This window comes from Colletotrichum navitas (genome assembly GCF_030913465.1).
Source record: "Colletotrichum navitas strain CBS 125086 chromosome Unknown LY79scaffold_13, whole genome shotgun sequence".
In the NCBI taxonomy this organism is placed as follows: domain Eukaryota; kingdom Fungi; phylum Ascomycota; class Sordariomycetes; order Glomerellales; family Glomerellaceae; genus Colletotrichum; species Colletotrichum navitas.
The window spans coordinates 286,214-303,828 of NW_026850559.1; the positions used below are offsets into that span (position 1 = coordinate 286,214).

General features: G+C 58.1%; 8 protein-coding genes across 8 annotated transcripts; 5 read left to right on the forward strand and 3 right to left on the reverse strand.

Moving 5' to 3' along the window:
- On the forward strand, positions 1–2,015 carry LY79DRAFT_509938 (leucine rich repeat domain-containing protein; the record flags this gene model as incomplete). The annotated part of the gene is made up of 2 exons (XM_060554105.1): positions 1–562; positions 634–2,015. The coding sequence occupies 2 exons, from the start codon at positions 1–3 to the stop codon at positions 2,013–2,015; spliced, it is 1,944 nt and encodes a 647-aa protein (XP_060416971.1).
- A 101-nt stretch (positions 2,016–2,116) lies between these two features.
- On the reverse strand, positions 2,117–2,561 carry LY79DRAFT_76447 (uncharacterized protein). The gene has a single exon (XM_060565116.1). It carries the CDS (start codon positions 2,483–2,485, stop codon positions 2,219–2,221), a length of 267 nt encoding a protein of 88 aa, XP_060416972.1. The 5' UTR covers positions 2,486–2,561; the 3' UTR covers positions 2,117–2,218.
- A 424-nt stretch (positions 2,562–2,985) lies between these two features.
- Positions 2,986–4,469, forward strand: LY79DRAFT_701572 (uncharacterized protein). The gene is made up of 2 exons (XM_060564927.1): positions 2,986–3,034; positions 3,174–4,469. The coding sequence occupies exons 1-2, from the start codon at positions 3,015–3,017 to the stop codon at positions 4,213–4,215; spliced, it is 1,062 nt and encodes a 353-aa protein (XP_060416973.1). The 5' UTR covers positions 2,986–3,014; the 3' UTR covers positions 4,216–4,469.
- Positions 4,470–5,068: 599 nt separating this feature from the next.
- On the reverse strand, positions 5,069–7,007 carry LY79DRAFT_510160 (uncharacterized protein; the record flags this gene model as incomplete). Its single annotated transcript, XM_060554135.1, has 4 exons — positions 5,069–5,480; positions 5,578–6,686; positions 6,756–6,886; positions 6,959–7,007. 4 exons carry the CDS (start codon positions 7,005–7,007, stop codon positions 5,069–5,071), a joined length of 1,701 nt encoding a protein of 566 aa, XP_060416974.1.
- Positions 7,008–8,609: 1,602 nt separating this feature from the next.
- On the reverse strand, positions 8,610–9,563 carry LY79DRAFT_482384 (uncharacterized protein; the record flags this gene model as incomplete). Its single annotated transcript, XM_060553274.1, has 3 exons — positions 8,610–9,247; positions 9,303–9,476; positions 9,533–9,563. Coding segments are annotated over 3 exons (843 nt in total), but the record flags the coding sequence as incomplete, so codon positions are not given.
- An 834-nt stretch (positions 9,564–10,397) lies between these two features.
- LY79DRAFT_667551 (uncharacterized protein) lies at positions 10,398–11,218 on the forward strand (the record flags this gene model as incomplete). Its single annotated transcript, XM_060563391.1, has 5 exons — positions 10,398–10,469; positions 10,542–10,612; positions 10,700–10,799; positions 10,922–11,006; positions 11,121–11,218. 5 exons carry the CDS (start codon positions 10,398–10,400, stop codon positions 11,216–11,218), a joined length of 426 nt encoding a protein of 141 aa, XP_060416976.1.
- Positions 11,219–14,350: 3,132 nt separating this feature from the next.
- LY79DRAFT_76579 (uncharacterized protein) lies at positions 14,351–15,238 on the forward strand. The gene has a single exon (XM_060565117.1). It carries the CDS (start codon positions 14,404–14,406, stop codon positions 15,085–15,087), a length of 684 nt encoding a protein of 227 aa, XP_060416977.1. The 5' UTR covers positions 14,351–14,403; the 3' UTR covers positions 15,088–15,238.
- Positions 15,239–15,757: 519 nt separating this feature from the next.
- On the forward strand, positions 15,758–16,874 carry LY79DRAFT_577546 (uncharacterized protein; the record flags this gene model as incomplete). Its single annotated transcript, XM_060559885.1, has 3 exons — positions 15,758–16,114; positions 16,168–16,405; positions 16,477–16,874. The coding sequence occupies 3 exons, from the start codon at positions 15,758–15,760 to the stop codon at positions 16,872–16,874; spliced, it is 993 nt and encodes a 330-aa protein (XP_060416978.1).
- Between the last annotated feature and the right edge of the window lie 741 nt (positions 16,875–17,615).

Consider the following 17,615-nt stretch of genomic DNA (forward strand, 5'->3'; position numbering starts at 1 on the left):
ATGGCAGCTCCGCGACCTCTGCAATCGCAAACCTCGTCGTCCCAGAACCACACCCCACCAAGAGCTGCTCCGACAGGCCACAACCAATCTCACACTCTGACCGAATACAAAATGGGCACCCCGGAGCCGCACCGACCTGCGACCCCGGAAAAGAATGGCAGGTCCTCCTTCTCATCCATCCGCGAAAACGACTCGGACCTAGCTCAGACCTTCACCTCCTCCAAGGTCTCTTCCTACGCCCAGAAAATAACCTCTGCCGTCTTCGACGACTCCCCCTCACCCTCAACCTCGCCCGTTGCCTCCCCTTCCCTCGAGATGGGCGAAGTCCAGTTCATGCCACCCGTCACGCTGCCCAGCAGCAGGCTTCATGGCGGCTGGTACCCTGCCTCCAGCTTCAAGGGCTGGAAGCAGATCAACGTCAGGGGCAAGACGGCGAGCAGGAGCTTCAGCGACCTCCAGGCCTTGCACATGGCATGGAGCACTCCCCCGCCGTCTCCCAAGGGCAAGAACGAGCGCGGCAAGGGCCGTGCTCCCATGGAGAGCCTCCCCCTCGAGATACTCGGTGAGTTGCCGTCGTTGTCTCCCTACTTGGAGACCTAACAAGGGCCGGCCTTCTGACTGACTTGGGCACAGGATCCATTATTGAGCTGCTCGTTCTCGACATCCCCCCGCCGTACGGCACCGCGCGCCGCAACGTCGACCTGATGTCGCTCCTGCTGACCTCCAGGACGATCCATGCCGCGACCCTGAACACCCTGTACAAGCACATCACCATCCCTCACTCCAAGATCTTCCGCAAGTTCCTTTCCAACATCACGACGCACCCCGCCTTGGGCACCATTGTGCGGCGCATCGACTTCAGCCACTTCAACAACGCGACCCTATTCGCGTCCGTCAGCGAGCGCAAGGGCACCCGGAACCTGACGGCCGAGACGTTGCTGCAGTGCTTGGAGCTGACGCCGCACCTCCAAGAGTTCCTGGCCATGGAACATATCGACGACGACCTCGGTGCCGAGGTGCTGCAGAAGCTCTTCTTCGACATGCCCCGGCTGCGGGCGTTGGACTTTGCCGGGTGCACGTCGCCCGCGTTCAAGAACGCCTTCACGTCCCTCGTGGCCATGAACTGGCCCGAGATGCTCTCCATCACGCGCCTGTCGTTCCACAAGTGCCTGACGCTGCCGTCGGCGCTGTTCGAGCAGATGCTGCCGCGCCTGGCCGGCGTCACGCACCTGGACCTTGCCCAGACCAAGATCACGGACCGAGCGTTGCAGTCCATCCCGAAGACCGCCAACATCACGCACTTGAACATTGCCAAGTGCACGCTGCTCACGGCGCCCAACGTCATCAACTTCCTCGCGACCCACCCGGCGGTCAGGAACCTGGTCTACTTGAGCGTGGCCACGGACGCTCGGAGCCACCAGCTTCTGGATGTGGATGACGTCTCGCAGCTCATCCCCGTGCTGCCCAAGACACTCAAGTCGCTGAGCCTGAAGGGCAGCCGCATGGACGAGGAGCACATTGCGCTTCTGCGGCCCTTGACAAAGTGCCTCGAGGAGCTTGCCGTCGGGCGCGGCCTGGATGTTAATGCCGCCGCCAAGCTGCTCGAGCCGGCCGACGAGAAGAAGACGGAGGAGGAGCAGGCGGACGAGCCCCACACGTTGCGGTACCTCGACCTGTCGGACCTCTGGGGCAACGAGCTGGACATTGTTGACCTCTTCTCGAGCCGAAACTCGCTGCTGAAGCCGAGCTCGATGCCACTCGAGGTGGTGGAGATCTCGGAGCAGTCATTCAAAAGCCTGTCTCGGAACAGGGCGCTGGAGCGCATCGGCTGGTCCCTGCAGGAGATCGGAAGCCGATGCTGGATGGTCCGACTACAGGACCACAGCAAGGACCAGGAACGCGGTTACCGATGGTGGAAGATGGGCGCCGACAACTGGGGGATGCGCAAGATCCCTGTTGCGCGCGCCGAGGTCGGCGGCATGTACGGGTCCTTCATGTTTGGGCGCAAGCTATGATATGTTTACACACAACGACTGCGCTCTTAAGTTCAGGGGAAGGCGCAGCATTTTCATCCGCAAACCCGTCGACCACCAGCAGCAGCAGCATCGTTTGCATTGTGGTTTGCTTTATTTTATCTTCTTCTTTTTCTTCATCTTGTCTTGCGAGGGATTCCTGGGTTTTCACAGTTTTGACACTTTTTTTTTTTTTCCATCACTCATCAGGCGGCGTTGGGATATACCACAAAATCAAAAAGTACTTTGTTTCGCGGATTGCGGAGTGGAAGCATGGCGCCGATCACGACCAACTCGGAGCTGCGACGGGCAAAAGAAAAAAAAAAACCAAGGCGAGATTTTGACGGCCTCTCAACATTAGCACAATACAGAGGAGAGACAGAGAGAATGAATCCAGAGAAGGAAAGCACTGCAAGCAGCGACGATGGATGACTGGCTTGGATGTACGTTATCTTACCTAGGAGCAGTAGCATAATCCGTAATCGTTATGCTTAGCGCGGTGCGCCAATGAAATGCTCGTGATGACCTACAAAGTTCTGTCTGCCGGCTGGTGTCGTGACGGTCGAAAAAAAAAGGAAAAAAAAAAAAAAAAAAAAAAGAAGCTCCGGCCCCTCCAGTACCTGCAGGGAGGTACATCATTGTGCCGTCATTCCTAGCCAGCATACCCCTGTGCCGGAAACAGCTCCTAACTTTAGTCGCCCGGGCAGGATGTCACCTTAGGTAAGCCGCATCCAAGCTTCTTGGCGGGAAACTCAACCCATCTCTGTGTCGTGTCCCCCGAGGTCACTAGCCTTACGCGCTGACCTCCCGGAATACTAAAAAAAAAAAAACCACCAAAAAAAAACCCCGATAAAAACAAAGGCCAGTTTGTCAGGCCTTGTTGTCGCGCAAGCTCGAGGACGACCGGCTGCTTTTTGAAGCTTGCTTCCTTTACGAAACACCCGGTCCCCGTGCACGATCTGCGTGTCGTCGTCGTCGTCGTCGTCGTCGTCGTCGCCCATCATGGCCTTTGGCTGGGCAGAGTAAGTAGTAGCCACATGTCCCCCTGCTACCCCAACTACATCATCGCCCGGACCTAACATCACCACCACCACCACCATCACCATCACCAATCAAGCTACACGCACACAAATCACGTTGACGAGGCTAACGGCGCACCAGGATTCGATCTCTGCTCCTCGTCTTCGGCCCCATCCTCCTCCCGAAAGTCATCTCCGCCTACAAATCCATTCGCGATGCCTCCCGCCATAGAGCCCAACCCATCGCCCCCCCGCCCCCCGTCGCTCGCGCGCTGGCCATCCTGACGGGCGTCGTTCTCGTCTACCTCGCCAAGTCGCTGCCGCCGTTCGCGCCCGAGAACGTCTTCGCCCTCACGCAGTCTCGCCTGCAGATCCCCGTCGACGTGCTCTTCAACCGCCTCTCCTCCCTCCGGCCCGAAGGCCTGCTGTCGGCCGCCGACGAGCGCCTCCGCGCCCGCTTCGTCAACCTCGAGTCCCGCCTGCTGTACCTCCACCTCGGCCCGGACACCCTCGCCGACTGCCCCTTCTGCAAGTCCGAGGACCCAAAGTCCTACTTCTACTACGCCCTGCCCGCCATCATCCTCCCGCACCTCGTCAACCTCATCGTCCTCGCCGCCGTCACCTCCTCCGCCCTCACCGGTCGCGACGGCGCGCGGTGGCGGCCCTACGCGACCATGGCCGCCGCCGCCCTCGCCTTCGCCGACGCCTGCCTCGTCAACTCGTACGACTACTCGGCCAACTCGACGGCCACGCGCCTCCAGGACCTCGACTTCTTCTACTGGAAGGCCCGCGCGCTGCGCCTCGTCGGCCTGGCCACCCTCGACGCCGGCATCGGCGCGCTGCTGTTCCTGAGCGCCACCCGCCGCGCCTTCGTGCTGCCGCCCTCGGACGCCGAGCGCATCGAGGCCGGCAACCGCGCGCTGATGACGGTCAAGAGCAAGCTCAGCGCGCTGGGCATCGTCAAGAACACCGCCCTCCGCGACGAGGAGCTGCGCGCCCGGAGCCAGGCCTACTGGCTGCGCGAGGGCCAGATGGTGCGCGAGGCCATGGAGGAGCGCGAGGTCGTCGAGAGCGTCAACGATGCCCTCGAGAACCGCATCAACATCCGCCAGGTCACGGCCGACGCAGAGATGTACACCGAGGGGGTCTTTAAGCTGCCCGGGGGGATGGCCCAGGCGCAGTAGACTGGGTGTGCGTGTGCGTGTGTGTGTGTGTTAGTCGATGGAACAGCAGCATGTGTAGAGAGGTTCGAGCCAGCACCCGCTTTCCCAGGGTCCCCGGAAAGCAGAATACGTGCAGTTAGGACCCCGGCTGGCTGAACCTCGTGGCCGTCCGGAGCGGGCAGACTCTCCGAGGCAGTCACATATGGGGGGGCGGCGGGGGAATATATAGACAAATGCGCCACAACCCGGAATTGAAGACCACGTTTTTTTTTTCTTCTTCTTTTTTCTTACTTTCTCCTCTCCTTTAAATACGCCTCTCGGGGCTGGTGGTGAGACCCATCCACCATGAGTGTAATTGTATATCCCTTGACCGATCGTCCGTCCGTCCGTCCGTCCGTCCGTCCAACCCGTTTCGCGTTCCTTCCCCCGACCCCAATCGTACACTCTTCGAGTCCCGACCCGGCCTGTTCTTTGACATCTATAACTAAAGGAGTGGGGTGGGTGGTAACCCGTCTCCTCCCCTCCCCTTCTTACCGGCAGGAAAAAAAAAGAAGAAAAAAAGGGCGAGAGAAATTATGCTGGACGCTCTCGGCGCGCCTAAAGATGCCTTCCCGCCCCCCCCCCCCCGCGCCCATGTCTCACTCTCACAGAACGCCAGAGCAGCTTTTTTGTTTTGTTGGTATAAACATACGTCTTTTTTTTTTTTTTTTTTTTGCTCGGAAGAGTGTATGAGAAGTGATGGAAAGCTCTGGTATACCCAAAACCTCTCGAGGCTCTGCCTCCACCCCCCGCTCCCTCCCTCCCCGCCGTGAAGACCTGAGAAAAGGGCTTACTGGTTCGACGACAACGCCGCCCCGTACCACGACGGCCTCCACTATCCGCCGCCCCGGGTTTCGGGCCTCGTCGGGCCCGTCGCCGCGCTGCTGCCGCTGTCCTTGCGGTCGCGCGGGGTGGCGCCACCGCCGCCGACGGCCGAGTCGAGCCCCTCCTCGGCGCTGCGCTCGAGGAAGCCCGCCCACAGGTCCGCGAGGGACTCCTTGTTGGCCGACGTGGGCGTCTCGGAGAAGAACTCGGCGCTCAGAGACGGCGTGCTGGGCGTGCGGTGGAAGGGCGAGGGCGGGAGGCGCAGGTTGTTGCTGGACGCGCCGGGCCGGGCGAGGCCCGCCTGCTCGCGCTGCTCGTCGGTCCAGTTGAGGTAGCCGGCCATGACTTGCAGGATCTGGAACCGCTTCGGGTCGGAGCGGTCCAGCATGAGGAAGTGGATGAGGTGGTTCGTTACGACTTGTCTGTGTGGCGAGAGAAAGGAAGCGTTAGCGGGGGGTCTACGTGGCAAGAATAAAATAACAAAGAGTACCACGGAAGGAGGAGGAGGAGGGGGCGCACCTGTCGACGTTGTCCTCGGGCTTCGTCTTCTTCAAGTACCGGAGGGCCTTGGTGAGGTGGTCGTTGAGCACAATCGCCTCGTGCCGTAGCTTGCCAATCAGGAGGTTCTTCTCCTTGACCTCCTTCTCGAACGGCGCCGTCCGCTCGAGCTCCTTGGTGAGGTTCTCCTTGGCCGCCTCAGCCTCGGTGGCCCGGGAATCCGCCTCCTGCACGAGCTTCTTCATCGCCTGGAGCTGCTCCTCCGATGTCTCGACCATCTCGCGCAGCTCCCGCTTGCGCGCGTCCTGGATCTCGCGCAGCGCCTTTTGCAAGTTGTCGATGACGTGCGACTGGTTGTCCCGCTCGGCCGCGGCGCTCTCGTAGCCGTCCCGGAGGTTGGCGACCTGCTCCTCCAACTCCGACACCTTCTCGGCCAGGCTCTCCTTGACGGAGCGCTCCTCCATGGCGATCACCTCCCACTCGCCCATGGCGTTGGTCGTCGTCTCCACCTCCTCCTTGAGGTTGGACACGAGCCTCATCAGCTCCTCGCGCTCCTTGACCCAGTTCTGCTGGGACAGGTTGCTGCGGCTGCGCAGGCTCGTCGCCTCGCGTGACGTGTCCTGGAGCTCCTCCTTGAGCTTGGCCACCTCCTCTTGCGATGCCTTGGCGTCATTCTGCAGCTCTTCGTTTTGCGACTCGAGCTCCTCAATGCGCTCCTTGGCCTCTTCCAGCTCGGCGCGGTCGCGCTTGAGCCGCTCGCCGAGCGTCGACTTGAGGTGGTTGACGCGCTCGAGGAGCGCCTGGTAACTCTCCTCCGCCTGCTCCTTGGCTGTCGACGTCTCCTCCAGTTCCGACTTGAGCTGCGTGACAGTCTCGCTGTGCGTCTCCTGGATGGTCTCCAATTGCTTCCGCAGTTGCTCGACCTCTGACCTCAGCGCCTCTCGTTCCTTTGTCAGCGCATCCAGCTTTGCCGTAGCGTCGGAGCTGACTGGCTGGTGCTCTTCCTGGGCCGCCTTCTCTATCGGGGGTTTCGCGTGTCCATTGCTGGTCGGTCGCTCGATATGACCATTGGCCGTCGTGTCTTTGTCGGCTGGCTCGTCGGGCCCGGCTTTTTCTGTGTGTGTAGAGGCCTGCGATGGTATACATGATTAGACACCTGTTCGGTGGAGATGGCAGGGGAGGGATCTAGGGAGTGCCACCTGCACCAGGGCTTCCGGTTCATCATCGCCATCCTCAGCATCCTCGGGCTGGGGGTCTACGCCATCCGTCTCTATGGGTTCCTTGGGGTTTTTCGCATTGTTCTTCTTCTTCTTGCCGCCCTTCTTCTTCCCTGCAGGTGTTGACCATCCGTGTTAGCCCATTCCATCGCATTATGTTGGCGGGAGGGAGTCAATCGACGAACCTGAAGATGCATTTTGAACCGGATCAGTAGAGGGAGCGGCGGCCGACATGGTGACTTCTCAGATGCATCGGGAGGTGGGTTATAGCCCTTTGAGCTGGTGGGCGCGGACAGGAAGCTCTACTTTCTTGAGGGTCGGTCGTTAGGGGAGGGCTGCGAGATGTCGACAGTTTGCAGCTGGCGGGTGTGTATGTACTTACACCACGTAAGCTATAGGTCGCAAATTAGCGAGCGTGTTCACTTGCCATGCGGGAGGTGCTGCTCCCCTAGGTACTCCAGGTCCCCCCACACTGGTCGAGGGGCCCACAAAACATGCCGCCGATAGCGATAAGCGCTTGCTTGCTGGGATGCACCGGCCATAGCCCTTTACCGCTGAGTGCGCGAGTGCGCGAGTGCCACAGGTCAGCCACCCTTTGAACTTTGGCTGTCAAAGAATTGACTCCCTAAACGATCTTTGGTTATTCTATTATGACTGATGGCGATAAAAGTCATATCAGGGGAGTAGTAAGCAGTCCCGGGCATGAGCTATTACGGTGTTCAAAGCACATAATCACCATGTGAAACGGCGGCTTGGACGGCCGGTCAACTGACTAACACGGGCCATAGTAGAAAGAATCAAAATAGGCAGCCAATACGATGATCAGAAACCCCGTGTAACCCCCATCTGTCATCGTCTTTTGATCGTCTTTTGGGTCGTCAGATGACCCTATACGAGCTGCATGATATGACAGAGGCTTACCAAAGTACTCAAGGTATATAAAATACCTGTATACGACATGCATCCCCACGGCGCAGTACGAGATGCAAGGTAAGGTGCGCCGCGCTGTGTGCTGCTAACTGGCGCAAACCTCGGCCGGGCGGCGGGTCCGGCGGGATTAGTCATCCTTATCTTATCGAGCGACGACCCCCTCAAGAAGGGTCTGCTCTGTCTGGAAATTTTTCCCTTTCCTCTTTTCTTCTTCACATATTTTACCCTTCGCTGAAATATCACTCGAACAAGCGCATCTTCCATTGACTTGTTCACCTTTGACGCTGAAGCAGACCGATATCCGCCTTTTATAATCCCGGTGCTTGCCCAAATTCTCATGAATTTCAGATGGGTGCGACGGGTTCGCTATGCGCGTACATGCTCTCATCCCTGATGTTACCTATGTAGATGTATACGTACATGTCCGTGTTTTTTGATCTGACTGGACTCCCGAACGACGAAACGCAGTAGCATACCCTATGCGGAACAATACTTTTTTTGATAGATGGCCCAATAGACAGACGGGGAAAAAACACTTCGTGACGAGGGGATATCATTAAAGAGCTTTCAAGCCTTGGACTTTCTCCGGCCCCCCTTCTTCGCCTTGCCCTTGGCAGATTTGGGCGTCTCAACCTCTGCGGCCTCCTCCACAGCAGGCTCCTCCGCGGTCTTCTCCTCCTCGACCGCCGCAGGCTCGATCGCCTTGGGCTCCTCGGGGGCGTCGACTGCCATCGGCTCCGGCGGCGGCGCGACGGCCTCCTTCAGCTTGGGAGCCTCGAACTCGTACCCGATCTCCTTGAGCTTCTGGGCGCGCTCCAGCCTCTTCTTCTCCTCCTTGGACACCTTGTGGGTCCAGCCCGATTCCGTCCGGGGCTTCGCGATCTCGCCGGCGGCGATCTTGGACCACGGGATCTTCTTGAAGCGCTTGTTGGCGCCCTTCCAGACGTCCTCGTGCAGCTGGTCACGGGGGACGGTCTTGACCTTGAGGATGTGGCCGAACAGGAGGTAGCTGTCCATGGTCTTGGAGACGATTTCGGCCGTGCTCTCCTCGGCGAACTCGATGAAGGCGTAATGCTTGCTGGCGCCCGTCTTCTTGTTGCGCGCCAGCCTCAGGCGGTTGATGGAGCCGAATTGTGAAAAGTACCCCTTCAGCTCGTGCTCGTAGAAACCGTGGGGCAGCCTCGAGATGAAGACGACGCCAGGCTCCTCCTTCTTGCCGTTCGTCAACTGCTTCTGCTTCTTGGCGTGCTTCGGGACCTTGCCAACGTCCATGCCCTCCTTGAAGGTTCCGTTGCCGGCGGGCGCCTTCTCGGCGTCCGAGTCGAGGCCAGCAGCGAGCGCCTGGATGTCGGCGTCAACCTCATCGTCCGAGTTGCCGCCATCATCCAGAGCAACGACAGACTCCTCTGCAACCTCGGCGACCTCGGCGGCCTCGGGCTCGGCCTCCTTGACGGGTTCGGGTTTCGACTTCTTCGACTTGGCGCTCGCCTTGGCAGGCTTCTGCTTCTTCGCGGCGACGGGGGATGCCTGAGCCTCCTCGGGAGCTGCATACGTCGCACGTCAGCCGATGCACACATGTGACATTATATCTGAGCATACCTTTACGCTTGGTAGCCTTCTCGACCTTCTCGACCTCCTCGACCTCTTCGGCCTTCTCGACCTTGGTTGTCTTCTTGGTCGTCTTCTTGGTCACCTTCTTAGGCTCGACCTTCTCGACCTTCTCGACCTCGGTCGTCGTCTCCGCGGGCTGCTTCTCGGCCGCAGCCGTCGCCGCTGTTGTAGACAATTAGTCACTTGAACAACAGTCGCGCAGCATAGACCAAACTCACATCTGGTTCTTCTTCTCAATTCGGGGGCCATTTTTGCGATTTTGTTCTGGCACTTGTTGTCGGTCCCTGAAAAAGCAGTGGTCTCCACACATGACCGAGTACAGGCGCGAAAGCAAAAAAAAAAACTAAAAATTTCCTAGATTCTGCCGCCCTTACACAGAGGCGGTGAGGACGGAGCCCCGCCAATGCGCTGCTCGCAACCGCCCAAGCCAGCAACTTTTTAGCGGGGCACCAGTGCTGAGAAAAGCGAGAGGGCCCATCCTCTCCCAGCACCACCGGCGCTAACCTTAATTGTGAAGCTGCTGCTATCAACTGTAGAAGCTCACCAATGAACCGCACTTCCCATGTTAAAGCTGTTGATGCCTACTTCTTCTTCTAGCAAGAATCGCGAAGCCTCAGGCTGATGAATCGATAACGACAAGAACCGTGAATTACATTCCGCAGTCAGCGCTGTCTAATCCCAGCCAGGCTCAGAAGACAACCATCTCACACTTACCGATCCCGGAACCACAACGATCCCAACAACACACAGCGCAAATAACCCGGAGCTGGTCGGAATATCAGGTTCCATAACAGAATAGAGCCGGCCACAATCGGCAATTTCTCAGCAGACGGATTCACGAACAGCTACTTGGGAGAACCTCTCTTCCCACAGCTCTTTGGGCCTTGACAGACGCTTTCTGGTCTCACAGCCTACTGCGCCAGTCTCCCGTTGCTTCAGTGCTTCTGCTTTCGACAGTCTGAGGTTCTCAGCAGGCGTCGTAATTGGTGCTCAGATATTTTTCTGTCAACATTAACAGACTAGGACCGGTTCTCTCAGACACGGAGGATCGAGCTCAGCAGTATGGCTGACAATCATATCGAAATGACGCATGCTGAGATGTGGGATGACTCCGCCCTCATAAACTCATGGAATGAGGCGCTAGATGAGTACAAGGTGAGTGATCCCCCTCCGCGTCTCAGAACGGGCGACGGTTCCGTTGTGAGCAGTAGCTGATGGTCCTGGCAGAAATATCATAGCATCCACGCCAAAGGGGGCAAGCTCGAAGACGGTGATCTCCAGGGGGAAACAGAGCCCCAGTACGGCTAGCCCTACCCCTTGAGCATCGCGGAAACCACCCTAGGGAAAGAAAAAAAAACCCCTCTGACATGTCATGATCGCCGCAGGACCATCGACACGCAAACGGAGGCGGCCGATCAGCCAGAGATCGTGGACGACGATGAGGGAGGCAACAAAACAAAGGGGGCGGCTTGCAGCAGCACGGATGTAAAACAACCCATCGCTCCCTCCCCTCCCCAGGTGAAAATCCAGGCGGATCAGAAAAGCTTGGCTTTTTTCGTTCATGCGTTCTGTTCACGTCCACTAACGTGTCCCTTGCTCGCTCCCAGGTTCAGACAAACCCAAGCGGCGTGGCTACCGCCGAGGCAATCCCAGGTCCTGCGACAACAGGCCCGCAAAGCCTCCTCGGCACAGGTATGCAAACACTCCCGGCGGTCGATTGGGTGTTGGTTGGAATGACATTAGCCGCCCTCTCTCCCTCCTGGGTGAAAGGATGAAAGAAGCCGAGACTAACCATGGAGCTTGCAGTACAAGACGAGGGCCTTAAAAGACTCTTGATGTCGTGGTACTACGCTGGATACTACACTGGACTGTACGAAGGCCAGCAGCAGCAACAGTCCAAGTAGACAGGCTCCGAGGATCCGGAAGGACGGGGCTGAGTGGCATCCTGGGGCCTGCGACTGGAAAGCAAGAAGCTGTGTGGGGAATGGGGTGAGGTTGACGGCCTTGAGGGGCGGCTACGAGAGAGCCTATCTGATCGGCACGCGGAAGGGCAAGTTCTGTGACAAGATCCGTTCCATCGTCCGATGATGCAACAGCGCCACACGGTTCCTTGTCTGAGGTTGGCCGTGGTATGTGTCACACGAACGCCAGTGGCAGCTCACGAATCCTACTACACCACTCTGGGTTTGCCGTGCTGTCCGTCGTCCCTCTTGCGCACCAGCCTTGGGGGGGGAAGGAAATTGGAGTACGGTCGGGGGGAACGTGGGGCCCGGCAGACAATTAATTCCACAGAAATTTAGCGCGCCTTTTTTGTCCATCACCGCTGCCCAAGAAGGCGTTTTGTTTCACCGCCGGCCGGGTCTAGGGCTTGGTTGTTTCTATTGAGGTGCGCACCCCGGCATTCTTTTTCTCCTTCGTTTTTCTTGACATGCATAAAAATCGGGCTTTCACTGCGCTTTTACTATAACCCCGGGAAATGAAGGGCAGGGTGAGGCCACGAGTCTTCGAGGCCGTACCTGGACGTGGGAGGGGGCCAAGACCTGACAAGGCAACGGCGCGTCCGGCTCGTCCGGCTCAGAAGAGATGACACCGGCCTAATGATGAGGCCGGGGGTGCTTAGCGAAGACCGGTTTTTTTTTTCTTTTTTTCTCCTTCTCTCCTTTCCCAATTTCTCGGAGGGGCCTTGATCGGAAACAAACTGCGAGGCATTGCGATAGAAGAAAAACGTGGAGTTGCAGGCGATCGATCAGCGGTTGCGGACAATTCCAGGCCCCGTTTTCGGGCGTGCATTTGACGATTGTTTGGCGCACTCCTGCAATGTGAATGTTTCTCAACGGACGATGTATGTATTGATGTCCAACAGAAACTGCGACACGCATGGCGTTGGTGCTCCCCCCTCTTGGAGAAGGTATTCTTTCTTGGAGCGGCCCATCATCGGTAGTGCACGAAAGGGCATGAAGATCCTCTCTGATCAGGCGACATCATCGTCGACATGATTAGCCACAGATGGCGGGCAACGGCTTTGGGAATAGAGTTGGGCTGGGCGGGAGGCCAAAGCTTCCATGCCCAGGCGCCCAGTGACGTCGAGGCCAGGCTCTTTTTCGCGACTACTCCTCCGCGACCCGGGCCCGGTGTGGCGGAGCGTGAGTGATGGCAGTGCTGGAAGGAAGACCAGCCGACGACACTTGGGCTCTGCGGCGTGCCGTGGGATGGATGGCCGGATCTTAGAGTTTCATTTCATCTTTTTTTTTTTTTCTATTCGTAGATGCTTGATTTTCCCTTGGTCTCCTTGTTGCTTTTGGGCTACCCCAGCATTAGGATGATCAACGGGTGGCCAGCTGGCCGGGTTGAAGCATCATGCTGGAAGCGAGCGCAGATGGGTAGGCAGGGCGCATGGATCTATGAGGAGGGGGCCGGGATGTGATGGGACGGACAGAGTTGCGGTCGCAGTGGTGTGGCTGCTGACAGTAGGCGGGTTGATGGGCAAAGTTATGCCAGTAAGAAGGAAAATATCATTTATAAAAATAAAATAAAATAAAAGAGGGGTCTGGATGAGGGGTGACATTGGATCGACCTGTGGTTGAGGGTGCGAGTGAGAGAGCGAGCGAGTCGAGTTTGGGTGGGACGGGCTCGGGTTGGCCGGTGCCGCTGCCACTGCCACACTCTCGTCACCTCTGCGACTCTTGGGACTTCTTGGTAAGGTGGACCGGGAAGAGAGTCGGCCGTGATTGCGACCAGAGCGAGGTGGAAGCCGGCGGGCGTGCAAGAAGAGACACAGAGAGGGGGGGGGGGGGAGAGAGAGAGAGAGTGTGTGTGTGTGAGTGGAAGGGGAGGCGAAGGACTCAGGGCGGGCCTGTTTCACCGTCCAGGTAGGCTTGTTTGAGGCGACTGCACGCCCAGCATCAAGGTGTTTTGGCAGGTCGGGCCCGGGTTGAGTCGTGTGTACGATGCGATGCGAGGTCATGCTAGCCGTGCCGATGCCGGGTTCAGTGGCCTTTGGGACTGGCTGACTGGCTGGGTGACAGGGCCAGAGAAGCCGGAATCCGAGGCAGGGAAAAAGTACGATGGGTGTAGAGGCCCGACGCAGGACTGAGACGGAAGCAGGCGCCGTTAGTTTTGCTCTTCTGTGACAGGTGCACGTGCCGGGTATTGGTTTGTCACCGTCTAGACGGGGAGATTGGATGATTTGTGTTCTGGTCCGTAAGTTGTAGGGAATCGGGAATGGGTATGCGTACCGTTGAATGCGGTGTCTCGTCTCGTCTCGTCTCGTCTCCGCCTCTCTTCCTCATTCTCTACGTGTACCAAGTAGTCCGAACCTCCTGCACGCCAGGCAGGCTAGATACCTAGTGTACGAGAGACGTATCTTTCTGGCGCCGGCGAGTAAGGTTGAGAGTAGAGTTGTATTCAGTCTGGGTACCTGCAGGAACGGATGTGGCCCAAACGGTGCAGAAGAGTGGGAAATGATTTGAAAAGAGGAAGAAATGGTGGGACGCCATCCCGTCGCTTCGGCAGCTAGCCCAAACTCGTTTAACGTGTCGGGGAGGAGGTTCGACCACCTTAATTGGCCACATTAAGGTTTAGCACCGTCCCCCTTTTCCCAAGACGGCGGTCGACGGAAAGAGTTCGATTGAGTAACTCACCACGGAGAAGAAGTAGGTATGGGCATTCTTTGATACCCTCATTTTGGACATGAGGGTCGTTGCGAGATCTGTCGGGGGGGGGGGATTAACATATCGGTCTACGATGTACGGGTAGATACCTATCCATCTACCTACCAACTTCGCGGAAGACAGGTAGTAAGCGAAGTGAGGCAGGCACCTTTGCCTGGTGCGTACTTACCCAAAGCGGTGGAAGTACCTAGGTACCTAGTGTAGACTGACGTGCAGCTTGCACCCACCCACATACAACCCCAACCGTGGGTTTTTTTTTTTTCCCCCTTCTTTCCCTTTCATCCCATCCACGACAACCTCTCGACTCCCGCGAGAATTGCGCAAATCGGAGCCGAATGCTCTGTTCCAAATGGTATGCCGTCTTCCCGCTTCAATTCTCCCCTCTTCAATGACTGAGAGGCCTCCTTAGCCACCGTAACATGCAGAACCCTTGGGTTCGACGCTGCTCAACGTCTGAGCCAACCACTGTCTTCGGAAGAGCGGCCAGGGGGAGGGGACCACTTAGCGAGATGCCAAAACACGACTCGAGACGAATCTGTCACAGCTCCCGCCCGCCTCCTGGTGCAGCCTCCCCGCCTCTACCACCTCTTGGTGCTTGCTCTCTCTCTCCGGCCAACCTGTTGCCCGAACTGCTGCCTCCTCGACGAGCCACCCGCTACCGCTGGCCGAGAGACTTCAACCTTTGTCAGTGCCAAAGAGAGAGAGAGAGAGAGAGAGAGAGAGAGGAAACAAGGCCATTCCAAGCATCAGTCTTGCCCTGTGGCACACTAAGCTCCTCATGCATCATCGACCTTGCTACACTGCAACCGCGTTGCCTTCGTGCTTGCTTACTGCGCCCAGCCTTGGACCAGTACCTTAGTCCATCATTCATCCCTTCGCCAAACCCCCACCCCTGCCTCATGTTCCTCCCGACCCTGACCCCTGCACACCCCTACCACCCTACATCCACATCTCGTCTTGGCTTTTTCTTTCTTTATTTGCCCCAGCCTTGGGATGGCAATACCACCATCGGCCTGTGCTTCGCGTGCTTAATCGGACGCTGCGTCCCCGAGCGACGAACCTCACCCCCTTCTCGACTCCATCTCCCACTCACCACCCCGTAGAACCTTCTTATAGAATAGTCTATCGTCCAGGATCCCAAGGGGGTGCTGCTTGGCTGTGCTTGGCCGGGTCAGGCCGGGATGCAAAGTGCCCTCCAGACCCTCCTCTCGTCCAAGGACGGGCTGGCGGAAGATTTTCCTCGTCCTGTTTCGTCGAGGTCAACGTTGTGGCCGGGAAGGGGCTGTCCCATGCCATGCCATGCCCTGGACAGGCCTTTGCACACACACGCGCACACACACACATGCATGCACTCGCCCAGTTAGTCCACTGGCCCAGGACATGGATGGCGAACTGATAATGTTACATGGCTCGCGCTCCATTGTGCTTGCGAGTTTCGCTTGATTTAAGCTCTCCATATCCCCCCCTTCCCTCAGCCCCTAAAAGGTTTCTGTTTTCTCCCCCTCATCTCCTCTTCATCCGCCTCGTGTCTTCACTCATTCCTTGTGTGACTTTCGTTCTCTTTCCGATTCCGTGTTTATTCTACTTCATCACGAGCAGGCCCTCGCCATTTACGCCATCCAGCTTTACTAAACAGTTTATTCCTCTGTCGACTTTCGATCGCCCAGACTCTAGTAGTCTCGCAACAAAGTAAATCTTCCCGAAAACAGAAGGAAAAAGAGAAGGCAATTCAAAAGGTCACCGCCCTAATCGACAACCGAAACAACCGTCAACATGAAGTTCTCCGCCGTCCTGTCCCTCTCCGCCGCCGCCTTGGCCTCGGCCAAGTCCGCCCGCAACAGCTACCCCGTCCGCCGCGATGCCCACCAGGCGAGGACTAGCGAGCTTCTCGCTGGCCTTCCCTTGGGCATGACCGGTGCCGGTATCACCAACTCCCAGGTTACTGAGGTCATCATCATCTGGGCGAACCCCGGTGCCGGTGCTCCCACGGTCAACATCAACCAGCCCGCCGGCGGCGTCGCCGCCCCCCCCGCCGGTGCTCCCCCGGCCGGTGCTCCCCCGGCTGGTGCTCCCCCCGCCGGTGCTCCCCCCACCGGTACTGCTCCCCCGGCTGGCGCGACCACTCACCACGTAAGTCGACCTTCCTGGCCGGATTCTGGAAAGCCTGCTGACTCCCGCTTCAGGTTACCGTTGGCGGCGCCGCTGGTCTCGTCTTCAACCCCGATCAGGTCAAGGCCAACGTCGGTGACATGATTGTCTTCACCTTCATGAGCCAGAACCACACCGTCACGCAGTCCGCCTTCGCCACGCCTTGCGACCCCCTCGCCGGCGGCATGAACTCTGGTTTCATGGCCAACCCCAACAACTCGGTGACCCCGCCTCCCCAGGTCGCCATGCAAGTCATGGTTTCCGACCCTCTGTGTAAGTCGTCCAGCGAGAGAGAGAGAGAGAGAATGCGGCCGGTCCGTGCCATCTGACTAACACGAAAATAGGGTTCTACTGCGCCCAGAACGGCCACTGCGGAAAGGGCATGACCTTCTCCATCAACCCCACCGCCGCGAAGACCCAGGCCATGTTCCAGTCCATGGCCATCGCCCAGAAGGGTAAGGGCGCTGCTAGCCCCATCACCGGAGGTACTCCTGCCGCCCCCGCCGCCCCCCCGGCCGGATCTGCACCCGCCGCTGCCGCTCCTGCCGCTCCCGCTGCTCCCGCCGCCCCTGCTGCGCCCGCTGGCGGCAACATTCAGCAGGGCTCTGGTCAGATCAACGGCGCCGGTGCTTGCGTATGTGCCGTCACCTGCTCCTCTGGCTCGTTCCCCGTCAGCGCTCAGGGCGTCGGCTCTTTCGGCGGCATGGCTGGTTCTCTCCCCATGAACATGATGGAGGCATAAATGAGGGGTACGGGTTTCGTCGAAACACGTGGCTGAGTAAGAAGACTTTCCCGCCTCTTACTAACGCACCCCCCATTTTCCTTTTCATCGCATCCGGGAAGAACTACTGTTTTTTACCCACTCCGCTGGGAACGATACCACATATCCGGAGTTGTCACGTCACACATCACGGGGGGCTCTCACGACCTTTTCTCTTTTTTCTTTCTTTTTTTTTCATCATGTAGATTTCTGTTTGGTTGCCGAGACGATACGGCGGAAACGGGAAAAGGAGCTGGGGAAAATCACAGTCGCAGCCCGCCCTTCCCCCCTTCGGCCTGGATGGCCTTGGGTGGGCTGGATGATAGAAACCTCCTTGTCCCTCTCCTCCCCAGCTTGACTTTAGCTCGGGGTCGAGTCCCGCTCCCCCTCGTCTCTTGGAGGGGATGTCTGGAAGGGGTTGAGAAGGTTTTTAGGGGATAATTACAAGAGTATGAACTGGTTCGTATTTCCTGGATGGAAAAACATCACCGATTTTTCGCAACCACCTAATAGGAATAAATGGATGATGAACGATCACGTACCCCGGTTCCGTCGCCATTTTTCCGTCTCGCATGTGAATGTGTGTGTGTGTGTGTGTGTGTGTGCTGCATGACTTTAGACCTGGCAGCGGAATGGAGCGCCAGAACCAATGTGACCCGGGGAGGCCAAGAATAGCAAAGATGCGCCCTCCCCCCCTGTTCCACACAAGAGGCATTTGGATTC